The 23,740-nt window shown below is 45.3% G+C and overlaps 1 protein-coding gene and 1 long non-coding RNA gene across 9 annotated transcripts in view; one reads left to right on the plus strand and one right to left on the minus strand.

The window, feature by feature from the left end:
* The window catches only part of LOC147751123 (uncharacterized), a 426,133-nt gene that overhangs the window by 233,179 nt on the left and 169,214 nt on the right, over positions 1-23,740 (plus strand). The gene's annotated exons all lie outside the window — the stretch shown is intronic.
* The window catches only part of RAP1B (RAP1B, member of RAS oncogene family), a 461,814-nt gene that overhangs the window by 57,053 nt on the left and 381,021 nt on the right, over positions 1-23,740 (minus strand). For all 7 annotated transcript variants that reach the window (XM_086919007.1, XM_086919012.1, XM_086919008.1 and 4 more), the window contains one exon: positions 10,211-10,326. In XM_086919007.1, the coding sequence (XP_086775133.1) occupies positions 10,240-10,326 (87 nt within the window). In that variant the 3' untranslated portion in view covers positions 10,211-10,239. The remainder of the gene's footprint in view (positions 1-10,210; positions 10,327-23,740) is intronic.

Raw genomic sequence — 23,740 nt, forward strand, 5'->3', positions numbered from 1 at the left:
GGAATCCTATGCGCGTTATCAATTATAAATTTCTTCGGAATTTTTTTTTTGTTAACCAATTTTAGGGATTTGTGAGAGACCAATAAGAGATCCCAGCTGTTCGTACATTAAGTCGTGCAATGCAAATACAAGAGGGGATCACACCAGCATAGATAAGCAGATAGACAAGGCAAAAACAGTGTTGCACCCATTCCAGTCCCCGATTACTCATTAAGAGTATTAGTTTAAAACAATTCTCACTTCCTTGTGGGGTGCCGCAGGACTCATCTCTGAGCCCTACGTTGTTTAATCAGTACGTCACCCCCCTAGCGGATGTCATCAGGCAGTTCTGTTTCTCTTCCAGGGGATACTCATCATCTTCGGGGTCCAGTAGAGGGTGATGCAGGTACACTGAGGGTGCCGAGCGTCAAGGGCGGTGTGCCAATTACGTTCCCACCCCGCTCCTGTGACCCATGGTGTTCATTTCTAACACCAACAAAGTGCAGAAACCGTAAAGTTGAAGCCTCCTAAACCAGGAGTGGTTAGGAAGACATTATTTTCTTCCTAAGTTTTTGCACTTTTTCATCGTTTTATCAATTTTCACTTTCACGTCCCTAGGTAAGGGTGGGCCTTAGCACGTCCATACCACCAGGGTTTAATACACTTTTTAGTCCTGAAGAATTGCCCGGTAAATTCACACCGTTTCGTGGCAAGAAACAGGTCGACTGATACTTAGGAAACTACCACTCTACTAAATGTGGACTGCTTCCATACACATAGCTTTTAATTAATGTCTTTAGCGATCATAGAATAATGTTCCTTTTGATACACTACAGACTTTTTTAAATACCCTCACCACTCATTAGTTTAGTTTGCACCAGCACGCCCTAACTCTCACCAACCTGCTCCGCAGTAAATCTGGCGTTGTAGCACACCAAAGAGACACTCGGTCTCTTTGGTGGAGCCCAATGATGAAGCATGTCATCACCAGGTGGTGAGTGAGGGCTTTCTAAAAAAGTCCTAAATCAGGCCGCTTCCCAACCCTTTTGTGCTCCCTATATGTGGTTAAGTGTAACCATAGGACACTCTTATTTGTTGATTGATACTCATCAATAGTCATAAGCACTGAATAGTCCTGCCCTCGTGCGGGACCCCGGAGCAATAGCCAATAATATGCATATATCTACATATATATATATAAAAACATAAATACGCATAAAATAACCATATATATATATAGATAATATGCATATACATATACATATGCAGCCCTATATATACCATACTAGGCTCCAAACCTGCCCTTACTGCCTGTAAAATCTTTACATTTGCTAAATAAAGACATATAAATTACATTATATGACAAAGCAAAAAAGAAAACACTGCCCTGGTTTTCTCTGAAACACACAACCTTTATTTTCAAAGGTAAAACAGGCAGGATCATAGAGGCAGCTTTAGCCTAGATAGGCTGCATAGTAACAGAAAAATCTGGCGCCGTGCCTTTAAGACCTCTGTGAGCCTCCAGGCTCCCATCATGCACCACAGGTGACAGTTAGGTCAGTTCTTTTTTCCGGCTCCTTCTGTGAGGATCCTGGAGCATTGAGCTCGCCAGTTGGTGATATTTTTTCACTTTCTTCTGGTAATTCTACAATTTTTTCGTCTTCACTCGACGTCTTTAGTTATTATCTGACTAATCCAACAATTTTTTGCGGTTTTTTGGCCTTTTTTCCAGTCACAATGCCGGCCTCATTTGTGAAGTGTCCGGCCTGTGGTAAAAAAATGGCCAAGACAGACCCACATTCGGTCTGTGTGGCTTGTCTGCCATCTTCACATAAGCCAGAACTCAGCTACCATTGCAGTAAGTTGTCAAACAGAACTTTGAGAGAGAGAGAAGAGCAGGCTTCAGTCCCTGCATGACAGAGGAGAAACCGTGAGTGGAAAAGAAGAATTTCACTCCAGGAAGCCTTCTTCTCAGCACAAAGAGCGTAAAGACAGAGGGGAGAAGAGAAAACATCGGTCTCCTTCAACTTCGAGGGACAGATCTTCTAAAGTTCCTGTGTGCTCACAATCGGTGTCGAAATCACCGTCTCGGCCTCCGTCGACGTCGAAATCGCCGTCAATCAATCAATCAATCAAAGCATTTATATAGCGCACTACTCACCCGAAGGGTCTCAAGGCGCTAGGGGAGGGGGGGTCCGCTACTGCTCGAACAGCCAGGTCTTGAGCTGCTTCCAGAAGGCAAGGTGGTCCTGGGTCAGGCGGAGGTGGGTCGGGAGGGAGTTCCAAGTCTTGGCGGCCAGGTAGGAGAAGGACCTTCCTCCTGTGGTGGCTCTTCGGATGCGGGGGATGGCAGCGAGGGCGTGGCCGGTCGATCGAAGCTGCCGTGTGGGAGAGTAGAAGTTTAGGCGGCTGTTGAGGTATCCTGGGCCTTGGTTGTGTAAGGCTTTGTGTGCGTGGGTGAGGAGACGGAAGGTGATTCTCTTGTTGACCGGGCCGTCGAAGCAAGGTGAGAGGAGACATGAGCGTAGGCGATCCAGGTCTGGCTCCCCTAAGACTGAGAGGACGGGACTAGACGTCGTCGGTCACCGCCGAGAGGCTCGAAACATCAGTCAAGGTCGCCGTCGAGAGGCGCAATGATGTCGACGTCTAACCGGGCAGTAGAGGTTTCGACGTCGAAGAGCCCAAGTCATGTGGCGTCGAGGCACACGACGCCGAGGAAATAATCGCCGTCGAGGCAGATGACTTCAACGCCGAAGAGACACTCGTCGTCGAGGAGATCGCCGCCGAGGGGGTCGCCGCCGAGTAGATCGCCGTTGGAAAGATCGACAAGACCCGTTTCAAGATCAAGGTCGCCTCTGGTACAGGTGGTCCATTCTCCGAGAAGACATGAGCGTACTCATCCGAGAAAGTCTCCATCGGAGAGGAGGCTGGCTTCACCCTCTCCGAGGTCTTCGCATCACCGTTCATCTAAGAGACGCGATGCTAGATCTTCGAAAACGTCTACAGATTCGAAGAGGCATTACTCACCGACGCTGTCATCAACTCTCCAAGTAGGATATCACCGATTGATGACGTAATCACCTTTAATGAAGTTCTCTGTCGTGGAGCAGCGAAACTTAATATCGAGATGCCTGTCTCTACGGCCAAGACAACGGTCATTTTCGAGACTTTACATCAGAAATTATCATCAAGGCCTTTACTTCCTCTGGTTTCAGGTCTGTTGGAGCCTGCAGAGCATAAGTTCTTGACTCCTGCATCTTTGGGAGGGGTTCCTTCGCGGATCGTAAAAAAGTATAAGGCTCCGGACAATGATCCATTATTTCTGAGTTCTGAGCCACAACCTGATTCGGTTATCGTCTCAGCGGCACGTAAAAATCCGGCAGGAGCGACGTCATCTTCTGTGCCTCCTGATAAGGACAGCAAAACTATGGACTCGGTAGGGAAGAGAATGTGTGCCACCTCTGCTTCCTACACAAAGGTCGCTAGCGCCTCCCCTTTACTGGGTCGCTATGACCGCGCACTATGGGATTCCTTGTCCCGGTTTGCAGAGAAACTCCCCAAAGAAGACAAGCATGATTTTCTTGAAATTCTTCATGAAGGTGGTCTAGTGGCTAATCAGGTGATTAGCGCAGCTGCTGATGCTTCCAACCTGTCTACACATGGTTACGCCCATGGACTCAGCTTGGCTAAGACTTACGGGCCTGAAGCCCAAAACAGATTCTTAATCTACCGTTTAATGGGAAATCGCTCTTTGGCTCTCATGCTGATGATGAGATGTCGAGAATGAAGTCGGAGCTTGATACGGTGAGAGCTGTTGGTCCTTATGATCGGAGACAGAACCAACAGAGGGTTCAAACCCCTCAATGGTCGTCACAACAGACTCAAGGAAGATCTCAGTTCTCACAGCGTCGTCCTGGTAGAGGAAGGGGTGGCATTTCCAGACAGTCTGCTCCTGGAAACAAACAGCAGCAACAAAAACAGTGAGTTTTTTGCTTCTCCTGAGCCCGTTAGCCACTCCGGTGGGGGGGGAAGTGTTCGTTTTTGCCTGGAAGAGTGGGAAAACATCCCGATCGACAAATGGATGCTGAATATTGTAAAAAATGGATATTCAATCAGGTTCAAGTCTCCTCCACCCTCCATTCCTCCTCAAAAGACTGTGATCCATCGACTTCATCTTTTAAAGCAGGAAGTATTGGCATTAATCCTAAAGAAGGCCATCGAGGAGGTTCCAAGGGCACAGCGTCGACAGGGCATTTACTCCCGATATTTTCTTGTCCCAAAGAAAGGTCCAAACAAGGAGTTCAGGCCCATACTAGATCTCAGGCGCCTCAATCAATTCATTCGGCGAGAAAAGTTCAGAATGCTGGCGTTACATCAAATAATTTCACTGTTGCATCAAGAGGACTGGATGTGCTCTATAGATCTTCAGGATGCGTACTTTCACATTCCCATCGCTCCAAAGCATCGGAAGTTTCTAAGGTTTTGCATACAAACCAGCCATTAACAGTTCACAGTCTTGCCCTTCGGGCTAAAGTCAGCTCCTCGCACCTTCTCAAAGTGCATGGCAGTCGTAGCGGCTTTCCTAAGGAAAAGAAAATTTTTCGTCTATCCATATCTAGACGATTGGCTGCTGAAGAGTGCATCTCCGACTCTGCTTCAGCAACATCTCACGCTCTGCATACATCAGCTGCGGAGGCTGGGCCTGCACGTAAACCTCAAAAAGTCTATCCTCAATCCCACGCAGAGGATACACTATCTGGGCGCACTACTAGACTCAAAGGACGCAAAAGCGTATCCTTCGGAGGAGAGACTATCCTCTATTCTCCTCAAGTGTCAAACCTTGCTAGAGACTCATCGACCAACGGCCAGACAGATCTCGTCTCTGCTAGGGTCCATGGCGTCTTGCATTTTCCTCGTTCCGAACGCCAGGCTGCACATGAGACCTCTACAACAGTCTCTGGAGGATCAGTGGTCCCAGTTTTCAAATCGTTGGGAGGACAAACTGTCACTACCTCCGTCAGTGCGAATCTCCATTCGATGGTGGATGCAGCGGAGTCATCTGGTAGTGGGAATGCCTTTTCTAGAGGACATGCCCAGGCGATCGCTGGCGACAGACGCGTCCCTTCAGGGTTGGGGCGCTCATCTGGGGTCCCTTCAAGTTCAAGGAGTGTGGTCAGAGAAAGAAAAACTGTATCACATAAACATGTTGGAACTCAGAGCTGTCCACCTAGCTCTCAAGGCTTTCTTTCCCGTGATCAAGACATCCTCCCTGCTTGTTCAAACGTACAACACAACAACAATGTACTATCTGAACAAGCAGGGCGGAACGAGATCCAGACCTCTGTCACTGGAAGCGCAAGCAATCTGGAAGTGGCTTCTGGCTCGGGGTATGAAAATTTCAGCTGTTGATCTGCCAGGTGTCCTCAACATCCAACCAGACGACCTAAGCAGACACTTCGCAGAAGCACACGACTGGGTCTTAAAAGACGAAGTGATAAGAGATGTCTTTCAGGCCTGGGGGTCACCAGAAATCGATCTTTTCGGACACCGAAAATGCAAAATGCCGCGTCTTCGCGTCCAGGTACCCACAACGAGGGTCCAAGGGAAATGCTCTTTGGATGGACTGGTAAGAGACATTACTCTACGCTTTTCCACCGATTCCACTCATTCCCTTAGTGATCAAGAAGCTGTACAAATCCAAGACAGACATGATCCTGGTGGCTCCGGATTGGCCTCGCCAATGGCGGTACCCGGATCTCCTGTATCTATCCAAAGTACCACACAGGAGGCTTCCTTGTTGTCCGGATCTGCTGACCAGAGAGAATGGCAGGGTGTTCCATCCCAACCTGCCGTCCCTGAAGCTAGCAGTTGGTTCCTGAGTTCGTCCAGTATGGACATCTAGGCCTCTCGCAGGACTGTATGCACATTTTAAGAGAGGCAAGGAGAGCTTCTACAAGAAAGTCGTATGCTTTCAAGTGGAAGCGGTTTTTCATGTGGTGTGCTGCGGAAGGTCATGACCCTATTCGAGGTCAGGAACAGGTACTGTTACCTTACTTACTTTCTTTGGCCAAAGCAGGTTTGCAATATTCTTCTATAAAGGTCCATCTGGCAGCAATAACAGCATATCGAAAGTCACCTGCGCAGGTCTCTTTCTTTCAAATGCCAGTTGTGAAGGATTTTCTGGAGGGTCTCAGGAAAGTGTATCCTCCCATGAGAGCTCCCTCTCCTCCTTGGGAGCTTAATGTGGTTTTGTCTAAATTGATGGGTCCACCATTTGAACCTATTCATAAGGCCTCCCTTCAACATCTATCGTGGAAGGTGTCCTTCCTTGTGGCTATCACTTCTGCGCGCAGGGTGAGCGAGATTCAGGCCTTTTGTGCTACAGAACCCTATCCCGTTTTCCATGCGAATAAAGTGGTGCTTCGGACTCATCCAAGATTCCTTACTAAGGTAGTCTCGGATTTTCACATTACCCAGTCAGTTACACTGCCTACGTTTTTTGCCAATCCGAACACTCCAGCTGAAAAGGTGTTACACTCTTTGGATTTGAAAAGAGTTTTGAAGTTTTATCTTGATAAAACTAAAAGTGTTAGAAAGACTGATCATCTGTTTGTGAACTACGGTCCTCTGAATACAGGCTTGTCTGCGTCTAAGAGGTCCATTTCTAGATGGATTGTGTCATGCATTATGTTATCTTATCAATTGGCACGGAAACAGCTCCCGGGCAAACCGAGAGCTCACTCCACTAGAGGAAAGGCTGCTACTAAAGCAATGCTTAAAAATGTTCCTGTTCATGAAATTTGTAAGGCAGCTACGTGGCGTTCGGTTCATACCTTCGCTCGCCATTACGGTCTTAATTCTGATACTCAGGCGGATGCTCAAGTTGGTCAAGCATACCTGAGGAATTTGTTTGGGTGATATATATTAGTATACTGTTTAGAGAGTCTGGTATTCGTCCGCAGGGTATGGGATGGGCTTGCTACTCTATTCAGTGCTTATGACTATTGATGAGTATCCCCTGGAAGAGAAGGATTAGTTACTTACCTGTAATCCTAGTTCTCTTCCAGGGGTATACTCATCAAAATCATAAGCAACCCACCCTCCTCCCCGGACGAATACCAGAACTGTCTATTTTACATGTTACCCATGCAGTTATCACACTGTTATACGCCGTCCAAAAGAACTGACCCAACTGTCACCTGTGGTGCATGATGGGAGCCTGGAGGCTCACAGAGGTCTTAACACCATCGCTGCTGCAGCAATTCCCCTCCTGTGCTGCAGATCCTAGATTACAGTTGTTCATGACAAGCTCAGCTCGTCATCAGCACAGCTCAACAGTGCCTCATGACGAGCTGAGCTCGTCATGAGCATCGAAGGGGTTAAAGGCACGGCGCCCGATTTTTCTGTTGTTACTATGCAGCCTATCTAGGCTAAAGCTGCCTCTATGATCCTGCCTGTTTTACCTTTGAAAATAAAGGTTGTGTGTTTCAGAGAAAACCAGGGCAGTGTTTTCTTTTTTGCTTTGTCATAAAATGTAATTTATATGTCTTTATTTAGCAAATGTAAAGATTTTACAGGCAGTAAGGGAAGGTTTGGAGCCTAGTATGGTATATATAGGGCTGCATATGTATATGTATATGCATATTATCTATATATAGATGTTTGGTTATTTTATGCGTATTTATATGTTTTTATAAATATATGTAGATATATGCATATTATTGGCTATTGCTCCGGGGTCCCGCACGAGGGCGGGACTATTCAGTGCTTAGGACTATTGATGAGTATCCCCTGGAAGAGAAACAGAACTGCCTGATGACATCCGCTAGGGGGGTGACATACTGATTAAACAACGTAGGGCTCAGAGATGAGTCCTGCGGCACCCCACAAGGAAGTGAGAATTGTTTTAAACTAGAGTCTCCAATCTGCACACATTGTATCCTGTTGTTGAGATAGGATTTAATCAGACTTAAAGCTAGGTTTGAGACTCCCAACTTCAGGAGCCTATGAATGAGAATGATATGGTTCGCGGTGTCAAAGGCCGCTGAGAGATCCAAAAGGATCAAGGCGGCCTTTGCACCGGAGTCCAGCGTGGAGCGAAGCTCCTCTGCTGCCATAACCAAGGCCATCTACGTACCATGTCCCTGCTGGAAGCCGTATTGTGAAGAGTCCAGCAGGTTTTCCAAGGACACGAAGGACGTAGGTTGGACATTTATAATTTTTTTCAGAACCTTAGCTGGAAACGGGATCCTTGCTATAGGTCTGTAGCTGTTGTTATCGTCGCTATCCAAGCTAGGTTTCTTTAGCAGAGGGAGAATAAAAACCTTCTTCCAGGCCTCTGGAAAGACGCCGGACATAAGGATCTCCTTATAAAGCAGGCTGAGTTGCTCGCTAATATCATCGACTGCCAGATATATTTTCGGGGGCAGGGGTCTGATGAACCCCCTGCTTTTACTAATCTAACAATCTGCAAAACCTGGTCTAGGTTAGGAGGGGTGAAAGACTTCAAACCGTCGCCAGGGTGACAAAGAGGTGAAGAGGAATAATTCACTTGAGGCTCAGTATCATTTCCTGTAGTATTATTATACTATTAGGCTTCTTTGCCGAGCTCAAAGGCGGGGCATGGGAAGCAGTGTCTCAGTGTGCACCCGAGCCAGAGGGTGTGACCGAAGCCTTTTTGGAGGGTGTCAAGGAAGGGTCGGGGTCGACGTTTGTACTCAAGACCCGCTGAGCTAGAGTGATGTCCTCGACGTCTGAATCTTCGGCCTCGGAGTTGCTGTCAACGCCATGTTGTTGCTCCTGTTCTGGGGCGTCGACACCCTCTTCGAAGAGGTTGTCTGGGATTGAAGCGGACGAGAGAGCTATTGTTCTTCAAGCTTGTCGGTCCGGGATCGTCTTCTTGGAGCGGAAGGAGGCACAAGCGGAACAGTCTCTGGCCTCATGCGCCGGTGAGAGGCAAAGATTGCACACCTCATGGAGATCGGTGTGGGGAGACTTCGACCCACATTGAGGGCACTCTTTAAATGGCGTCCTTTCCATGAGCTGGAAGATGAGGCCTGGGTAGGACCGTAGGCCTTGACCGACGACCGGAATCGAAGACTTCGGAGTTGAAGAGTAGCATCAATTGGAAACTCGTTCGAAACAATACCGTTGAGTCGGTGAGGATTGAGAGTCAAAGGTAAAATCTGTTCCAACATGGAGCGCAGGAAACACATCCGAGCCCGGTGGCGAAAAAACAATCTAAGGATGGAGCCGATGCCCATGCGCAATATGATCCAAAGGAGGAGTTCCCTATCCCCTGACTTCCAAAAACTTTTCAGGACAAAAACAAACTGCAAACTTCCGGGCCCAACACTAGGTGGAGATCTATGCACAGTGTGTAATCTGCAGCTTATATGTCTCGAACACTAATTTAAGAGTTTTTCACTACCAGGACATGTAAAAAGTAATAAAGTACATGTCCAACCTTTTAAATACACTGCACCCTGCCCTTTGGCTGTCCAGGGGTGACATATGTATTAAAATGGAAGGTTGGGACCTGGAAAAAATGTTATTTTGCCAGTTCGACATAGCAGGTTAAAACTGCACACAGAGGCTCCACAATGGCATGCCTGAGACAGGTTTAAAGGGCTACTTAAGTGAGTGACACGATCAGTGCTGCAGGCCCACTAGTACCTTTCAATTTACAGGCCCTGAGCACATATAGTCAACGTTAATAGGGACGTATAAGCAAATTAAATATGCCAATTGGGTATAAGCCAATGTTACTGTGTTTTTAGGCAGAGAGCACAAGTACTGGTTATCTGTGGTTAAGTGCACAGAAACCTAGAGTCAAGTAAAAAGAATTAAGCAAAAATGGAGGAGAGAATGCATAAAGTTTGGGGATGACAAAAAGGGCCAGGTGTAATACAAAGCAAAGTCTGGCATTGTCTCCATACATCTCCATTCATTAAAATGAGGTAAAAGCATTCAAATATTTTCTGAGTTTTGTTTCATTTTTCAATATTGAATTTATCGTTTTATTGGAAGGATGAGGATTTCCATCCTAGTAGACGGTAATGTTTGAAGCTGAATTAAGGAGCTTAAGCGGTATGAAACATGTTAAATACGTTCTGGCGTTTACATTTTACTCAGATCAGTGATAAGGTTCACTTAAAGCATCTGTTCATCACCAGTTAGCAGAGCTCATTAAAAGAACACTGAAAATAAAACTTAACAGAATCAAACCCACCTGGCTCAGAGCTACAGTACGTCTGTGAATTAAAGCAGCTGACATGTCGATTTTTTTCGTGCTTTTCCAGGAACTGGTGTTTTTCTGTTAATTTGCCGAACAAGGTCATAAAAGATCTATGGAAACAAACAGATATATTATAAAGATCACTTTGGAAATGCTTCAATATATTAATTTGTTACAATGGGTCTATGTCACTTCACTAACAAAATGCTATGTGCTTTACTAAACACAAACTATTTAGTAAATCTGGACAGTGAACTTGCGGAGTATGTTAAGTTTCCCGCACTCTGCGTTACAACTAGTGGAGTTTTTTTTCCCTTGCTCGTGTTAGTCAATGTCAAGCTGGCGAGCGCGTAAAATCCACCTCTTGGTGAGATTTTTCCTCGTTCGCAATCGTCAACATCCATTTGGCGAGCGTGGAAAATCAACCTCCCGGGGAGATTTCTCAACGCATGTGGTCAAATTTTTCAATGCAAGTGGTCGCGTATGTTCGCGACGGCTTGGGTTGAGAAACCATCCGTTCACATTGAGAAAGCTGCTGCTAGAGGAAAAATTTACTCAAGCAGCAGAAAGGAAGCAGCGCCCGCTTGTGCTGTGCATGTTGGCATTCGCGATGATTGCACAGTGTGAACAAGCACCTGGCACTGAAAATCCCAGCTAACGGTATTTTTTTTTAACGCACTCCGCTGCTCAATGAGCTCCGCGTAGCGCGATGGGAGGTTTTTTTGCACTCCGCAAACTCCACCCAGGATTACTATTTAGCATTACAGGTACTGGTAGTATAGGTAACATTTGTTTAAAGTTTACACTATTGCCGATTTCTGTACAGTATCACAATTTTGTTATTCTTGCAACTATTTGTGGGGTTAAGGACCAAGTTAAAATGAATCTGCTCGACTATGAAGAAAATGCCATATCTTCGATTTTTGGCACTGAAGAATCTGGCAAGCTGCTGGATAAAATCTTGCTAAGTAATTAAAAGACCATAGCGGGTAATGTGGTATCCCTCAAAAAGAACTGATGGGGTCACCTTTTAATAATATGTAATGCATCCCACCACAACCCAAACAATTTGAGAGATGATTGTGGAGTTTGGCAATACGTGACAATTTAGGTTTTCAATTTTAACTTAATTTTAACTTTCATTGTGTCTGGTGTGCTTCGTCAATTAGCACCAAAGGGCCACTATGGCGACAATAGATTAACTTTAGAGGGAAAAAACAGATAAAGCTGCCCAATAAATGTTCAAAGAAACAAAATATTAGATCTAGTATTTTGGTTTCCAGCACACTAGATCCAGAATATCAGTTAGAATAAATCCTTTGAGGAAGGAGGATGTTACTAGATTGCTAGCCTGGAAAAAGGGTCAAGTGTACATGACAGCTAATGGATATATTCATAGACTTTCTTTCAAACATTCGCCAATAGTGTTGAAACATCACACAGGGTATATCTGAAACACAACTTCATACAGGATTCCTAGTACACATTTGTCACAAGACACACCTAACACTCTCACACTAAACACGAAATACACAAACCTGAAACACTTGTATGATACACAATTTTCACAATGCTCAATACCTACATGCTATTCATGAGACACGTCCAGCACAACAGATAGACAATTAATGACACCCACACTGCAAGTACATGTGAACTTATTTTACAAGACAGACGCCGGTATACAATCCGAGACTCCTGTCTGGACACATTCACACAACTATGTACACTCATACTAATATAGATGTAAGACAGATATGAATGACCCATACTTAACACAGCCCATATAATATAGATGCCCCACTCTTGACTTCATACTCCTAACTTTAAACTCTTGGAAGACACTTCTGATTAGTGATGTACACACATAAAACACACAAACTCTTGATGCACTATATAATCAGACTGGTGCACTTCCAATACAAGACAAGAACACAGTCCATAACACCCCATGAACACAAACCAAGCACACTTACGACTTTATATACATTCAGACTGTATATACATTCAGACTACACTCAGGATAGCACCCTAACTTGTGAATGTCTTGCATTTAAATTTTTATGGCAAAGTCAGCGTTAACATATAAATTAACCAAAACTCAATTTTAACTTTGCTTTTATCATGATTTCTAAGAAAAACTAAACAAAAATGGGCATGCATACATATTATACACACAATTGGCACCCCTAGTAGATGGGTCTTCACAAGCATCTTAGTAGTACTAAAATGAGCCAACACCAGTATGAATATAGTAATAATGGCCTTAGGTGGGCGAGTAGCCTTGGTCAAAACTAACACCCTAATTATGAGTGTGGAATAGCCAATACGTATCTTTAAAAAATGCATTTGATAACCTGCCAGCACGATTACAAGTTGACAAAAAGCATGCAGAAAATATTGTGTGTGGTAAATATCAATAGTGATATTTATTGTATGTGATAATTACTGTACACAATTCTGGTTCTCCCTGGCTGCATCTTATGCGCTGGTCCAACTGATGTATGACGCTTCATCATCTGGTGACTCAGTCGATATTCATGCAGTCATGTGACTCAGGGCTTGGTTGTTTGATCGAATGAGGCATCTCTGTGCAAGTTCTGCCTGCTACATGTGCTGTGCCTTCAAGGTGTCCATTATCTCTGGAATTTCTAAAGGTGAATGTTTTCAAAAGAACTGAAGCAATGTTGCCTGCCCTTGCTCCAGGTTATTCGGTGTAGGCTCAATTTTACTGTAATCTGTTCTAAGGTGGGGGTTGGTTACATTTTCCATGCGGAGGTACCAACTGGATCCTCTTCAGCTGTGAGATGAGGAAGACTACAGGACTCCTGTGATCAGATACAAGCATTGAACCTCTGTTGCAACATCCAAGGTCTCAAATTGTAGAAGCTATATGGGTTTAGGATGGATTACTGCCTCAACCTCCGATGATGTCAACATGGAAAACAGTTTTGTTCACAAAGGAGCCACTTGTGGTCGAATAGGTCAATGTAAAACCCTTGTGTTTGAGGCGATTAATGTCATGGGTGTGCTGCAGGTGGATATTGATGCTGCAACAAGAATATATTTTACAGACATGACATCTTACCACATAAGACTCGCAACTATCCCAAAAATAAAACACTTCAAAATAAACAGGCTCATTATGTGGAATCCCTGTTGGGGTGCAGGACATGTTTTGTGTACAAAAAAATATATCTGGCTCTCTGTAACAAGCAATATGTACAATATATCAACCCCAGGAGCTCGTTAGCATCTTACCCATTACACAACTACCGTAGAGCTTTTTTTTGCCTTTTATATGCTGTACATTTCAACTGGTATACAAATAATTTTCATGTATTTTCTGTAAATACCCTGATTTTACATATGGTTAGATGGCTCCCTCCAAACTCTGTACCTCCAATTCCTGACAGATATGGAAAGTACTTTCTCTTCCCAGAGTTTCAAAAGCATTTGCATGGAGGTCCACCAGTTGCCAAACCCTCCAGCTTGTTCCGTGCCATTATTTCCCAAACCTGCCTCTTCAGTTCATTGTATCGTCTCTTCACTTTCCCCACAGCCAAAAGGTATAATGACACTGCATCAATTTGCTCAGGTTTTTTTTGTTCCAAAGATGGACAGGTCTTTCGTGGTGTTTTGAGCATCAGGTAACTGATAAGACAGTCATGGTGTTTAACACTACAATCTGCCTACATCTCCACTTCGTAGTCAGAACATTTTTATTTGCAGTGGCTGCTAGGGTCCAAGCAGCACCTTTCTTTGATGATGTGAGAGAATGGATATAGATCCTGCAATCAGTGTGTATTTTAATAGAGGTCACAAAATTGTCATCTTCTCCCTTCAGTGGATATCCAGTTGCTTGCCTGCTGTATTAGGCCAGATTTAGGCATTTAACATTGGATAGTGGTTCACAAGCCAACAAATGCTCTGTGGCACTCAAAATTACAAGTTCCTATAAATTTCCACATGCTGTTTCATATCGCATACAATATATAACATCTGTGATAAATATTGCATTTAAGAAAAAAAAGCACACATGCTATTTTTACTTGAGAAAATATATACCACATACATTTAATTTTCATCCCAGTTAAACACTAATTTTGAAGGGGGTACAAAACACAACTGTCAACATTTATTCCACAACACTGGTATTTATCAGGTGTAAAATTTCTCACTGCTTTCCGGCAAGACTAATAATCTTGGCTTAAGTAGACCTTCATCTCAGTCAACCACTACTCTTAAAAGGTCAAGAGGATCACCTTCAAGCTCCTCACCCACGCTCACAAAGCACTCCACAACGACTGTCCTTCTACACCCCGAACCACCAGCTCCGCTCCGCTGACCTCGCCCTCGCCACCGTCCCACGCATCCGCCAATCGACCACCGACGGCAGATCATTCTCCCACCTCGCCGCCAAGAGATGGAGCACCCTCCCCACCCACCTGAGACAGACCCAGAACCTGTTGACCTTCAGAAGACTCCTCAAGACCTGGCTGTTCGAACCAGTAGATGCTTCCTCCTCTCCCCCCAGCGCCTTGAGACCCTCACGGGCGAGTTGTGCGCTTTACAAATGATTGATTGATTTTGCGGGCTTTAAAGTTGCAGGGGAAGCGCTAGTGTGCATCTCAGTCTTTGTAGTGCAGTTGAGAGGCATGGGGGCTATGAAAACCCTCCACACCCAATATCTGTCACCACATCAGGATTGTAAATGGTTTCCGGACTGCTAACAAAGTAGATATTCTTGACATTAAAATGGTTTAAGGCATCAGAAGGATGGCGTCTCACTTCTAGTTCTTTCTAATAGAACTTCTACATTTCTCTTCTGTCCTCAGAGTAATTCCAAGATAGCACATTCTGCTGCTTCCTTATCACATCATGTTAGTGCGCTCTCCAGATTTATATCTACATGCAGCATCTCGCAAGCTAGAGTCAATGGTGGAGAGGGTGCACTGACATGTTTACTTTACTTCCTCTTGCGGTGGTGGATGTTGCTTTTTAGCACACTTTTGGGAGAAGGGTGGATTCCTCCCACGAGGCCAAAGGCTGCCTTTCCATTCTGCTCAAAAGTTTTATGTCTGATAATACATGGGAAGAGGAGAGGGTTAACGGCACAAATTGTAATTTCAAGGTTGGGGTAAGACAGTGGTTCCCAATCTGTGTGCCGTGACACCCCAGTGCACCGTGAAAAGTAGCCAGAAGTGCCGTGCACCAAGCACACAGATTGGGAACGGGAAGCCTTCAGTGTACAGCAGTGCACTCTTGACCTGTATTTTTGTGAGCTGAGAATTCTAGGAAGTTTCGGCAATTAAATAACAAGCAAAAACCATGAAAAACACTGATGCTTTTTGCTTTTTCCTGCTTTTGTATTCAGATGTCACATACTCTTACGTATGCACTTGCATGCATTCCTCAGTAGATAAACTGATGTTTAGTTGGGCCCCCGCTTCCCCTTAGCATGCTGAATGTCCCAGAAACCTATTTTAGGGACACCAACCGTTCCATAGAGAGGCACGGCTGCAAAGAACAGTGTTTGCCCCATGTGAAAATGTAATCTGTTCAAATATCTTTTGCAGAGTCTTTGAAATAAATTCTGCCAAAATCTGATCCGTACGTAAACCGGCTTTTCTGAAAAATCAACATGCATTTGAGGTTCAAGGATTCATTTTTGTGGGAGATGTTAACATAATATGGAGATTTTGGTAGTCCGTTTAGTAATCTGCTTTTGTAAAGTTTGTTTCTGTGGTCTGTTTCTATGTGCTACTCCTGCAGTCTGTTTTCACATGCTACTCTGGAAAGGAGCAAAAGTGACTTCTTTAATTGTGGCTAGCTCATCTAATGGCCTCAACGTGAGAAGAAGGTGGCAAAGTCATGGATAGTTTTTATGCAATATTGTTGTTCCTAGCTGTGGTTCTAGTATCAGTGCTCGTGCTGGCAGTATTTCTAGTACCCAAGAAAGCCACAATAGTAAAGTCTGGACTTTCATATTTATCTGTAGGATTTGCATGGCACCTCCAATTGGGTCCCTTTTGTGATTACCACCACTACATTTCATTCTCCCAAAATGTCACATGCCTCATCATGCAACCTGCACCAGCACACTATTCAGCCGGGATGCCATATTTCCCCCACCTTTGCTAACAATGCAGTTTGCTGCATAGTTCAACATATGTTAGTGACAGAGCACCATACACACATACATGCAAAGTCTGGTGTGAAAAAGAAAATTCTACTTACCAGTATGCATCTGTTCTTGGCATGTAGAGCTGCAGAGTTGCACACTGTGCATGGATCGCCACCTAGTGTGGGGCCCGGATGTTTGCAGTTTGTTGTCCTGAAAAGTTATTTGGAAGTCACAAGATAGGTGACTCCTCCTTTGGACCACATTGCGCATGGGCATCGGCCCATCCCCAGATTGTTTTTCGCCATTAGGGAACTGATGGAGCTTTGCAAGAAAAGGAAGGATCCCCATGTAATTTGCATCTAATTAAGATAATACTGGAACAGACCAGGGTAGCCAGGGAGGTGAGTGGGCGTGTGCAACTCTGCAGCTCTACATGCCAAGAACAGATGCATACTGGTAAGTAGCATTTTCCGTTCGAGGCATATGACCTGCAGACTGCACACTGTGCATAGATTGGATAGCAGTACCCATCCCTAGCGGCGACTACCCCTATATGTTGCAGTAGTTTGGAATAATGTTTTGAGAACAGCCTGGCCCACATTAGCTTGTTGCTTGGTTTGCACATCTACATAATAGTGTTTTGTGAATGTGTGCGGTGTAGACCATGTAGCTGCTATGCAGATGTCATCTAGGGGAATGTTCCCTAAAAATGCCATTGAAGCCCCTATTTTTCTAGTAGAGTGGGCTTTAGGAGGAACAGATAACGTACGTTTAGCTTTGTGGTAACAAATCTGTATGCATTTGAGAATCCATCTAGCTATCCCAGATTTTGAAATGGGATTACCTTTGTGTGGTGGTGAGAAAGACACAAAAGTTGTTTTGTCTTACGAAAGTGTTGTGTCCTCTCTATGTAGTATAGCAATGCTCTTTTGACATCTAATGTGTGAAGAGCTCTTTCTGCTACTGTCTGTGGTTGCGATAAGAAAACGGGCAGTTCCACAGATTGATTGAGATGGAAGGGAGAATTGACTTTGGGTAAGAATTTTAGATTGGTACGCAGAACTACCTTATTGTGATGCATTTGCAAAAAGGGTTCTTAAATGGTTAGTGCTTGTAGTTCACTAACTCTCCTCAGAGAGGTAATAGCTACTAGAACGCAACTTTCCATGTTAATAATTGTAGTTCACATTTGTGTAAGGGTTCGAAGAGAGGCCCCATTAACCGTGTGAGAACAATGTTTAAATTCCACACAGGTTAAGGTGGTACTCTGGGAGGAATTATTCTTTTAAGGACTTCCATAAAGGCTCTAATGGCAGGCACTCTGAATAGAGATAGATGTTGTCTGTTTTGCAGATATGCTGCTATTGCAGCAAGATGTACTCTAATAGACGTATAGGCTAAATTGCATCTTTGGAGATGCAGTAAGTATCTTATGATGTGATGAATAGACACATCTAGAGGATTAATATTGTTGTTGTGACAATATATTACAAATCGTTTCCACTTGGCTGCATAACATGCCCTAGTGGTTGGACGTCTAGCTTCTTTTAGGACATTCATGCAGTCTGGAGGAAGGCTCAAATATCCAAATTCTAGGATTTCAGGAGCCAGATCGCAAGGTTGAGCTGAGCTGGGTCCGGGTGTCTGATCTCTCCACGGTTCTGCGTTAAGAGCTGTGGAGACGGGTGTAATTTTTGGTGCAGTACTACTGACAGTTGTAGCAGTATGGTGTACCACGGCTGTCTGGCCCTTGTTGGAGCAACTAGGATGTGGGTCAGAGAATGCTGCTGTAGTTTGCGTCCTACTAGTGGCATGAGTGGTAGAGGTGGAAAAGCGTACGCAAATCTGTTTGACCAGTTCATCCATATTGCATTGCCTTTGGACAGTGGGTGTGGATATCTGGCAGCGAAGCTTGGGCATTTGGCGTATTCGTGGGTGGCAAATAGGTCAATCTGAGGTTGTCCCCACATCTGAAAGAATGGCGGAAGAACTTGCATATGAAGTTCCCACTCGTGGGTCTGTTGTGTTTGTCGACTTAACAGACCCGCTATGGTATTTTGTACTCCTGGAACATGCTGGGCTTTAAGGAATATGGTTTGAGGTATAGCCCACCGCCATATGTCCTGTGCTAGTTGAGATAGTTGCAGGGAGTGTGTGCCTCCCTGCTTCTGTATGTAATACACAGCTTTGTTTGATACATGCTTTTGGAAAGCTTTTAGTGCTAGGAATATTGCTATTAACTCCAGATGATTGATGTGGAGTAACTTTTGTTGTGGTGTCCACCTGCCTTGCATGGTGTGTTGCAGTAGGTGGGCTCCCCAGCCGGAGAGCGATGCGTCCGCAGTTAAGATTATCTGAGGAACTGGCTTGGGGAACGGTCATCCCTTGGAAAGGTTTTTGGTGTTCCGCCACTGCAGAGAGCGAGGAGTCCGACCGTCTACCAACACTAGGTCTGTCAATTGACCTTGAGCCTGGTTCCACTGACGTGATAAGCATTCTTGTAGCGGGCGCATTTGAAGTCTTGCATGGGGCACTATGAAAATGCAAGAGACCATCATCCCTTTAAGTTGCATGAACACTCTTGCTGGAAAGGAGTGTTGTAGCTGAAACCTTGTTAGAAGAGTTTGTATGCTGGCTATCCTTGCTGGAGTGGGATAGGCAAGCACTTTTGAGGTGTTTATTGTGGCACCGAGGTGCTGTTGTACTTTGGATGGTTGTAGATGGGACTTGGTGTAGGTTATTGTGAACCCCAAGTCGTGAAACAGTTGTATTGTGGCATGACTGTGTTCCGCGCATTGGTTGTATGAGCTGGCTTTTATGAGCCAGTCGTCTAGGTACAGGAAGACATGGATGTGTTGTCTTCGTAAATGCGCTGCCACCACTGCTAAGCACTTGGTGAATACTCTTGGTGCTGTTGTGACTCCGAATGGGAGTACTTTGAATTGATAGTGCTGTCCGTCTATTACAAATCTGAGTTACTTCCTGTGAGCCTTTTGAATGGGAATGGGGAAGTATGCGTCCTTGAGATCTAAAGTAGCAAGGAAGTCGTTTTGCGACAGAAGCGGAAAGACTTGTTGCAGTGTGACCATGTGAAAATGGTCTGACTGTATGTATATGTTTAGTGGTCTGAGGTCTAGAATAGGCCTTAGAGAGATGTCCTTTTTTGGAATCAGAAAATATAGAGAGTAAACCCCTTTGTTTTGTTGGTGCAGAGGAACTGGTTCTATTGCACTTTTTTGTATCAGGGATTCTACTTCTTGCTTTAACAGTGCTAGATGTTCTTGTGACATTGGACGCTGTTTGGGTGGTATGTTTGGGGGGGTAGATGTTCGTTCTAGACAGTAACCTGATTGAATAATTTGTCGCACCCACCTGTCTGATGTGATGTTGGTCCAGGCAGGAAGGAATTGTTGCAGTCTTCCCCCCACAGGAGTGGAATGTTGGGGGGTGGGGTTGGGGGGGGGGGGAGGGGCGGGGGGATGGGGAAGGGGAGGGAAGTCATTGGGTAGGGGTAGAGGCATAGCGGGAGTTGTTGGTTTTGCCTCTGCCTTTGTTGTTGTAACCCCATCTTTGGTAGCCCTTAGTGAATGTGGATTGGCTAGGGGTTTTGTAAGAGGTGGAGGGACTTTCGGAGGAGTAGCCTCTAGTGTTGCCTCTGTATGATGAGCGACGAAAAGAACGTCTGGGAGCTTGCTGTTGCAAGGCTCCCATAGATTTTGCTGTATCTGTGTATTTTTTCACCTTTCTAAAGACACGTCAACATTTGGGCCGAATAAATGGGTCTCATCGAATGGCTGATTAAGGATGGAGTTTTGTACCTCAGGTTTAAAACCTGAGATACGTAGCCAAGCATGTCTACGTAGGAGCGTCTTGGTATTAATTGCTCTTGAGGCGGTATCTGCCGCATCTAAGGCACAGTGAATGGAAGTGTTGGTAATATTTTTCCCTTCCTGTATCAGTTCATTAGCCCTATTTTTGTATTTGTCAGGGAGATGCTGCATTATGGACTCTGGTTCATCATAATGAGCTCTGTCATATCTGGCCAGCAACGCTTGGGTGTTGGCGATGCGCCAGATATTAGCTGCTTGAGATGCTGTTCTTTTGCTTGAGGCGTCAAGTAGCTTGGATTCCTTGTCTGGTGGTGAGGCCTTACCTGATGTCTGAGAGTTAGCATGTTTACGTGCGTTAGACACTACTAAAGATTCTAATGGTCCTGGACCTTTAATATAGACTGGATCTGTAGAGGCAAATTTATATTTTTTCTCAATTCGAGGATTTAGGACCCTAGCCCTGACGGGGTCTTTAGAAACCTCTGTTGCATGTTTGATTACACCCTTAAGCATTGGTAAAATGGCAGTAGACCTTTGTGTGTTATCAAAAGTGTCTAGTAGGAAATCTTCCTCCACCGCATCTGTGTGTAAGTCCATCCCATGATATTGGGCAACTCTTTGGACTAGTAGGTTAAAACCTATAGTGTCCTCTGGTGGGGATGGCCTAAAGGGTGTATGTCGTCTTGTGGGACATAACGCACATCAGGAGTGTTGTAATCATCCCATGGATTAGGTGACTGAGGGGTCTATTGGTCCCTGCTGGGTCATGTGCACCTCCATCTGTGTCATCAGAGTCTGTGTCTACATCATCTTGTGGATCAGGGGATGGTGTAGGTGAATGGTGGGATGGTGTAGGTGAATGGTGAGGTGATGTAGGTGTAGGAGGGAGAACCATATGGGGAGGTGGAGGAGAAGGCACCCTTAATGGAGAGGTTGCAATGTCTCTTCTTTGGAGGAGGAGGAGGAGCTGGCTCATCAAGTGGTCTCTTTTTGGAACTGAGAGTCAATTGACCAGTTTTAGGATCCTTGACAAGAGTTTTTTAGTTAGGATCAGGTGTGAAAAGTTCCTCTGAACAGGGCAGATCCTTCAGTGTTGAGGTTTTCGGCTCCGTAGCTTTTTTCGGCACCGAGTCGGTAGCTGATTTCGTTTTAGAAGTGTGCCTTTTTGAAGTGTCCTTTACCGGAACCTGTTTCTTCGGTTCCAGGCGTTTTTTCGGTTCCGAAGCGTGTGAATCTGGAGCTTTATGTAGTTTTTTAGTTGGCTCTGAATGCGGTTCGTCATCGATGAGCCGCTGCCAGTCTTTGGTGCCCTGTGCTTCGGTGTCGGAGCAACGGTCGGCGTGGTTGACGAAGATTGCTTCTTCGGTGTCGGTGAAGGATCGGCACCGTGGATAGGCTGGCTCGAGCCCGAGCTGCATGAAGGCTTAATGGGCTTCTTTGAGGGCCCGAAGGCGGGGCGTGAGAAGCAGTATCTCGGTGTGCACCTGGGCCCGAAGGGGAGGGTGTACCGAAGCATTTTTAGAGGGTGTCGAGGAAGGGTTGTGGTCGACGATCTTACTTACGACCTGTTGAGCAGGAGTGACTTCCTCGACGTCGGCGTCTGAGGAGCTGGTACTGTCTTCGGCATGCTGGTATTCCGGCACGTCAACGCCCTCTTCGAAGATGTCGTCATGGATCGAAGCTGACCAGCGGGCCATTGTTCTTCGAGCTCGTCGGTCCCAGATTGTCTTCTTGGAGCCGAAGGAGGCACAAGCGGAACAGTCTTTAGACTCGTGCTCCGGTGAGAGGCAAAGGTCGGACACCTCATGTAGGTCGGTGTGGGGAAACTACGACCCACATCGAGGACACTTCTTGAATAGCGTCCTTTCCATGAGCCAGAAGTAAGGCCTAGGTAGGCCCGAAGGCCTTCGTTGACGACCGGAATCGAAGACTTCGAAGGTGAAGAATTGCGTCGATGTGGAGCGCGATCAAAACAATACCGTCGAACTGGGTGAGGATTGCGCGCCGAAGGAAATTTGGTTCCTAACCGGAGCGCAGGAAACACAACTGAGCCCAATGGTGAAAAAAAAACAATCTAGGGATGGAGCCAATGCCCATGCGCAATGTGGTCCAAAGGAGGAGTAACCTATCTCGTTACTTCCAAAGAACTTTTCAGGACAACAACAAACTGCAAACATCCGGGCCCAACACTAGGTGGCGATCTATGCACAGTGTGCAATCTGCAGCTCATATGCCTCGAACCAATAGTTCTTCAAAACTCATTTGTGAGTCAAAGGACTATATGCAAATACTACCTAAAAGGTCTTACCGGGACCTGTCACGCACATCATAGCCTACCATTGACACACTTTCATAGACTCCATGATTTTAATACCTTCATCGGCTTCATCCAAAATATTTTCAGGGAGAAAAATGAAAGTACCCCTGAGGCTGTGCTTACATCCCCCACTTGCCCAAAAAAGTAACATAATAGAGAGCCATTGGCAACGGCCAATAGCTCAAGGGAGCCGGAGGTCGAAAAAGTTTGGGAACCACTGGGGTAAGATAATAAGACTGCTCGAATAGAGAGTTATAATGTGGCCCTCTCAAGTGTATACGTTTTTTTTTTAGGTTTGGGTTAACAGATCAGCAGTTACCAGACAATGTGATCAACCTAAAAAAAAAGCTTTCAGAAGCACTACAGAGTGAAATTGGGCTCAACCAACATGTTAGTAGCCAGGAGTGCATGTTTTGATTGAAAAAAAGTTGTGTGCTCCTACAGAAACCAGCATTGGCATAGCCAATAGGTCTCGCCTTTCGAACCATATAAGTGCTTAGCCATGCAACAGTTGATGTTGTTGCACCAAGGATATTGTGCTGCATAACATGAAGTAGTGTGGCTCACTGGTTAGAGGCGGCAGACCCGAGAGCAGAGGACGGCCCGGGACCAGGGTTCGATTCCCGGCGCAGCAGGTTTCTGGACCAGGGTCAGCGGACTCGATAATTCTCTCACCTCGGTGCCCACTCTGATCAGCGATCACACTCGGCAACTCTGGGCATTAGCTTGCCTCATCTTCACTAACGGCCCCACCAGACCGCCGGGGATGCCTGGTCTCACCTTGGAGATACCCATTAAGGGACCATCTCTCAGGGAAGCCAGGAAGGGTTTCGCAGCGGTCGAAGCGCCTTGGGACCCTCCGGGTAAGTAGTGCGCTATATAAATGCCTATACATACATTTACACTAAATACTTATAAGGTCCCAAAAAGCGAGACCTATTGGCTTTGCCAATGCTTGTTCTAAAAAGAAGCTGAAGGGCTACATGCATTGCAGACACTTAAAGTATGATTTTGCCATTTTAAGTAGCCTATCATGTTTCAGAACACATATTTCTTCTGTTCATTTTTCCTCCCTGTTCCTTCCAACCGGATTAGTCACTACCCTATTAAAAGGGAAAATCTATATAAAATTATACAACTCTCACAATCGTATAACATACAAAGCAGAGGCACACATTCTACAGTGTCACAAAAGCAATTATAGTACTCAATTAAATACATCTTACAAGATCAGGAGCAGACCGGTTAGC

Source organism: Lissotriton vulgaris, chromosome 1_1, assembly GCF_964263255.1.
Source record: "Lissotriton vulgaris chromosome 1_1, aLisVul1.2, whole genome shotgun sequence".
NCBI classification, from domain to species: domain Eukaryota; kingdom Metazoa; phylum Chordata; class Amphibia; order Caudata; family Salamandridae; genus Lissotriton; species Lissotriton vulgaris.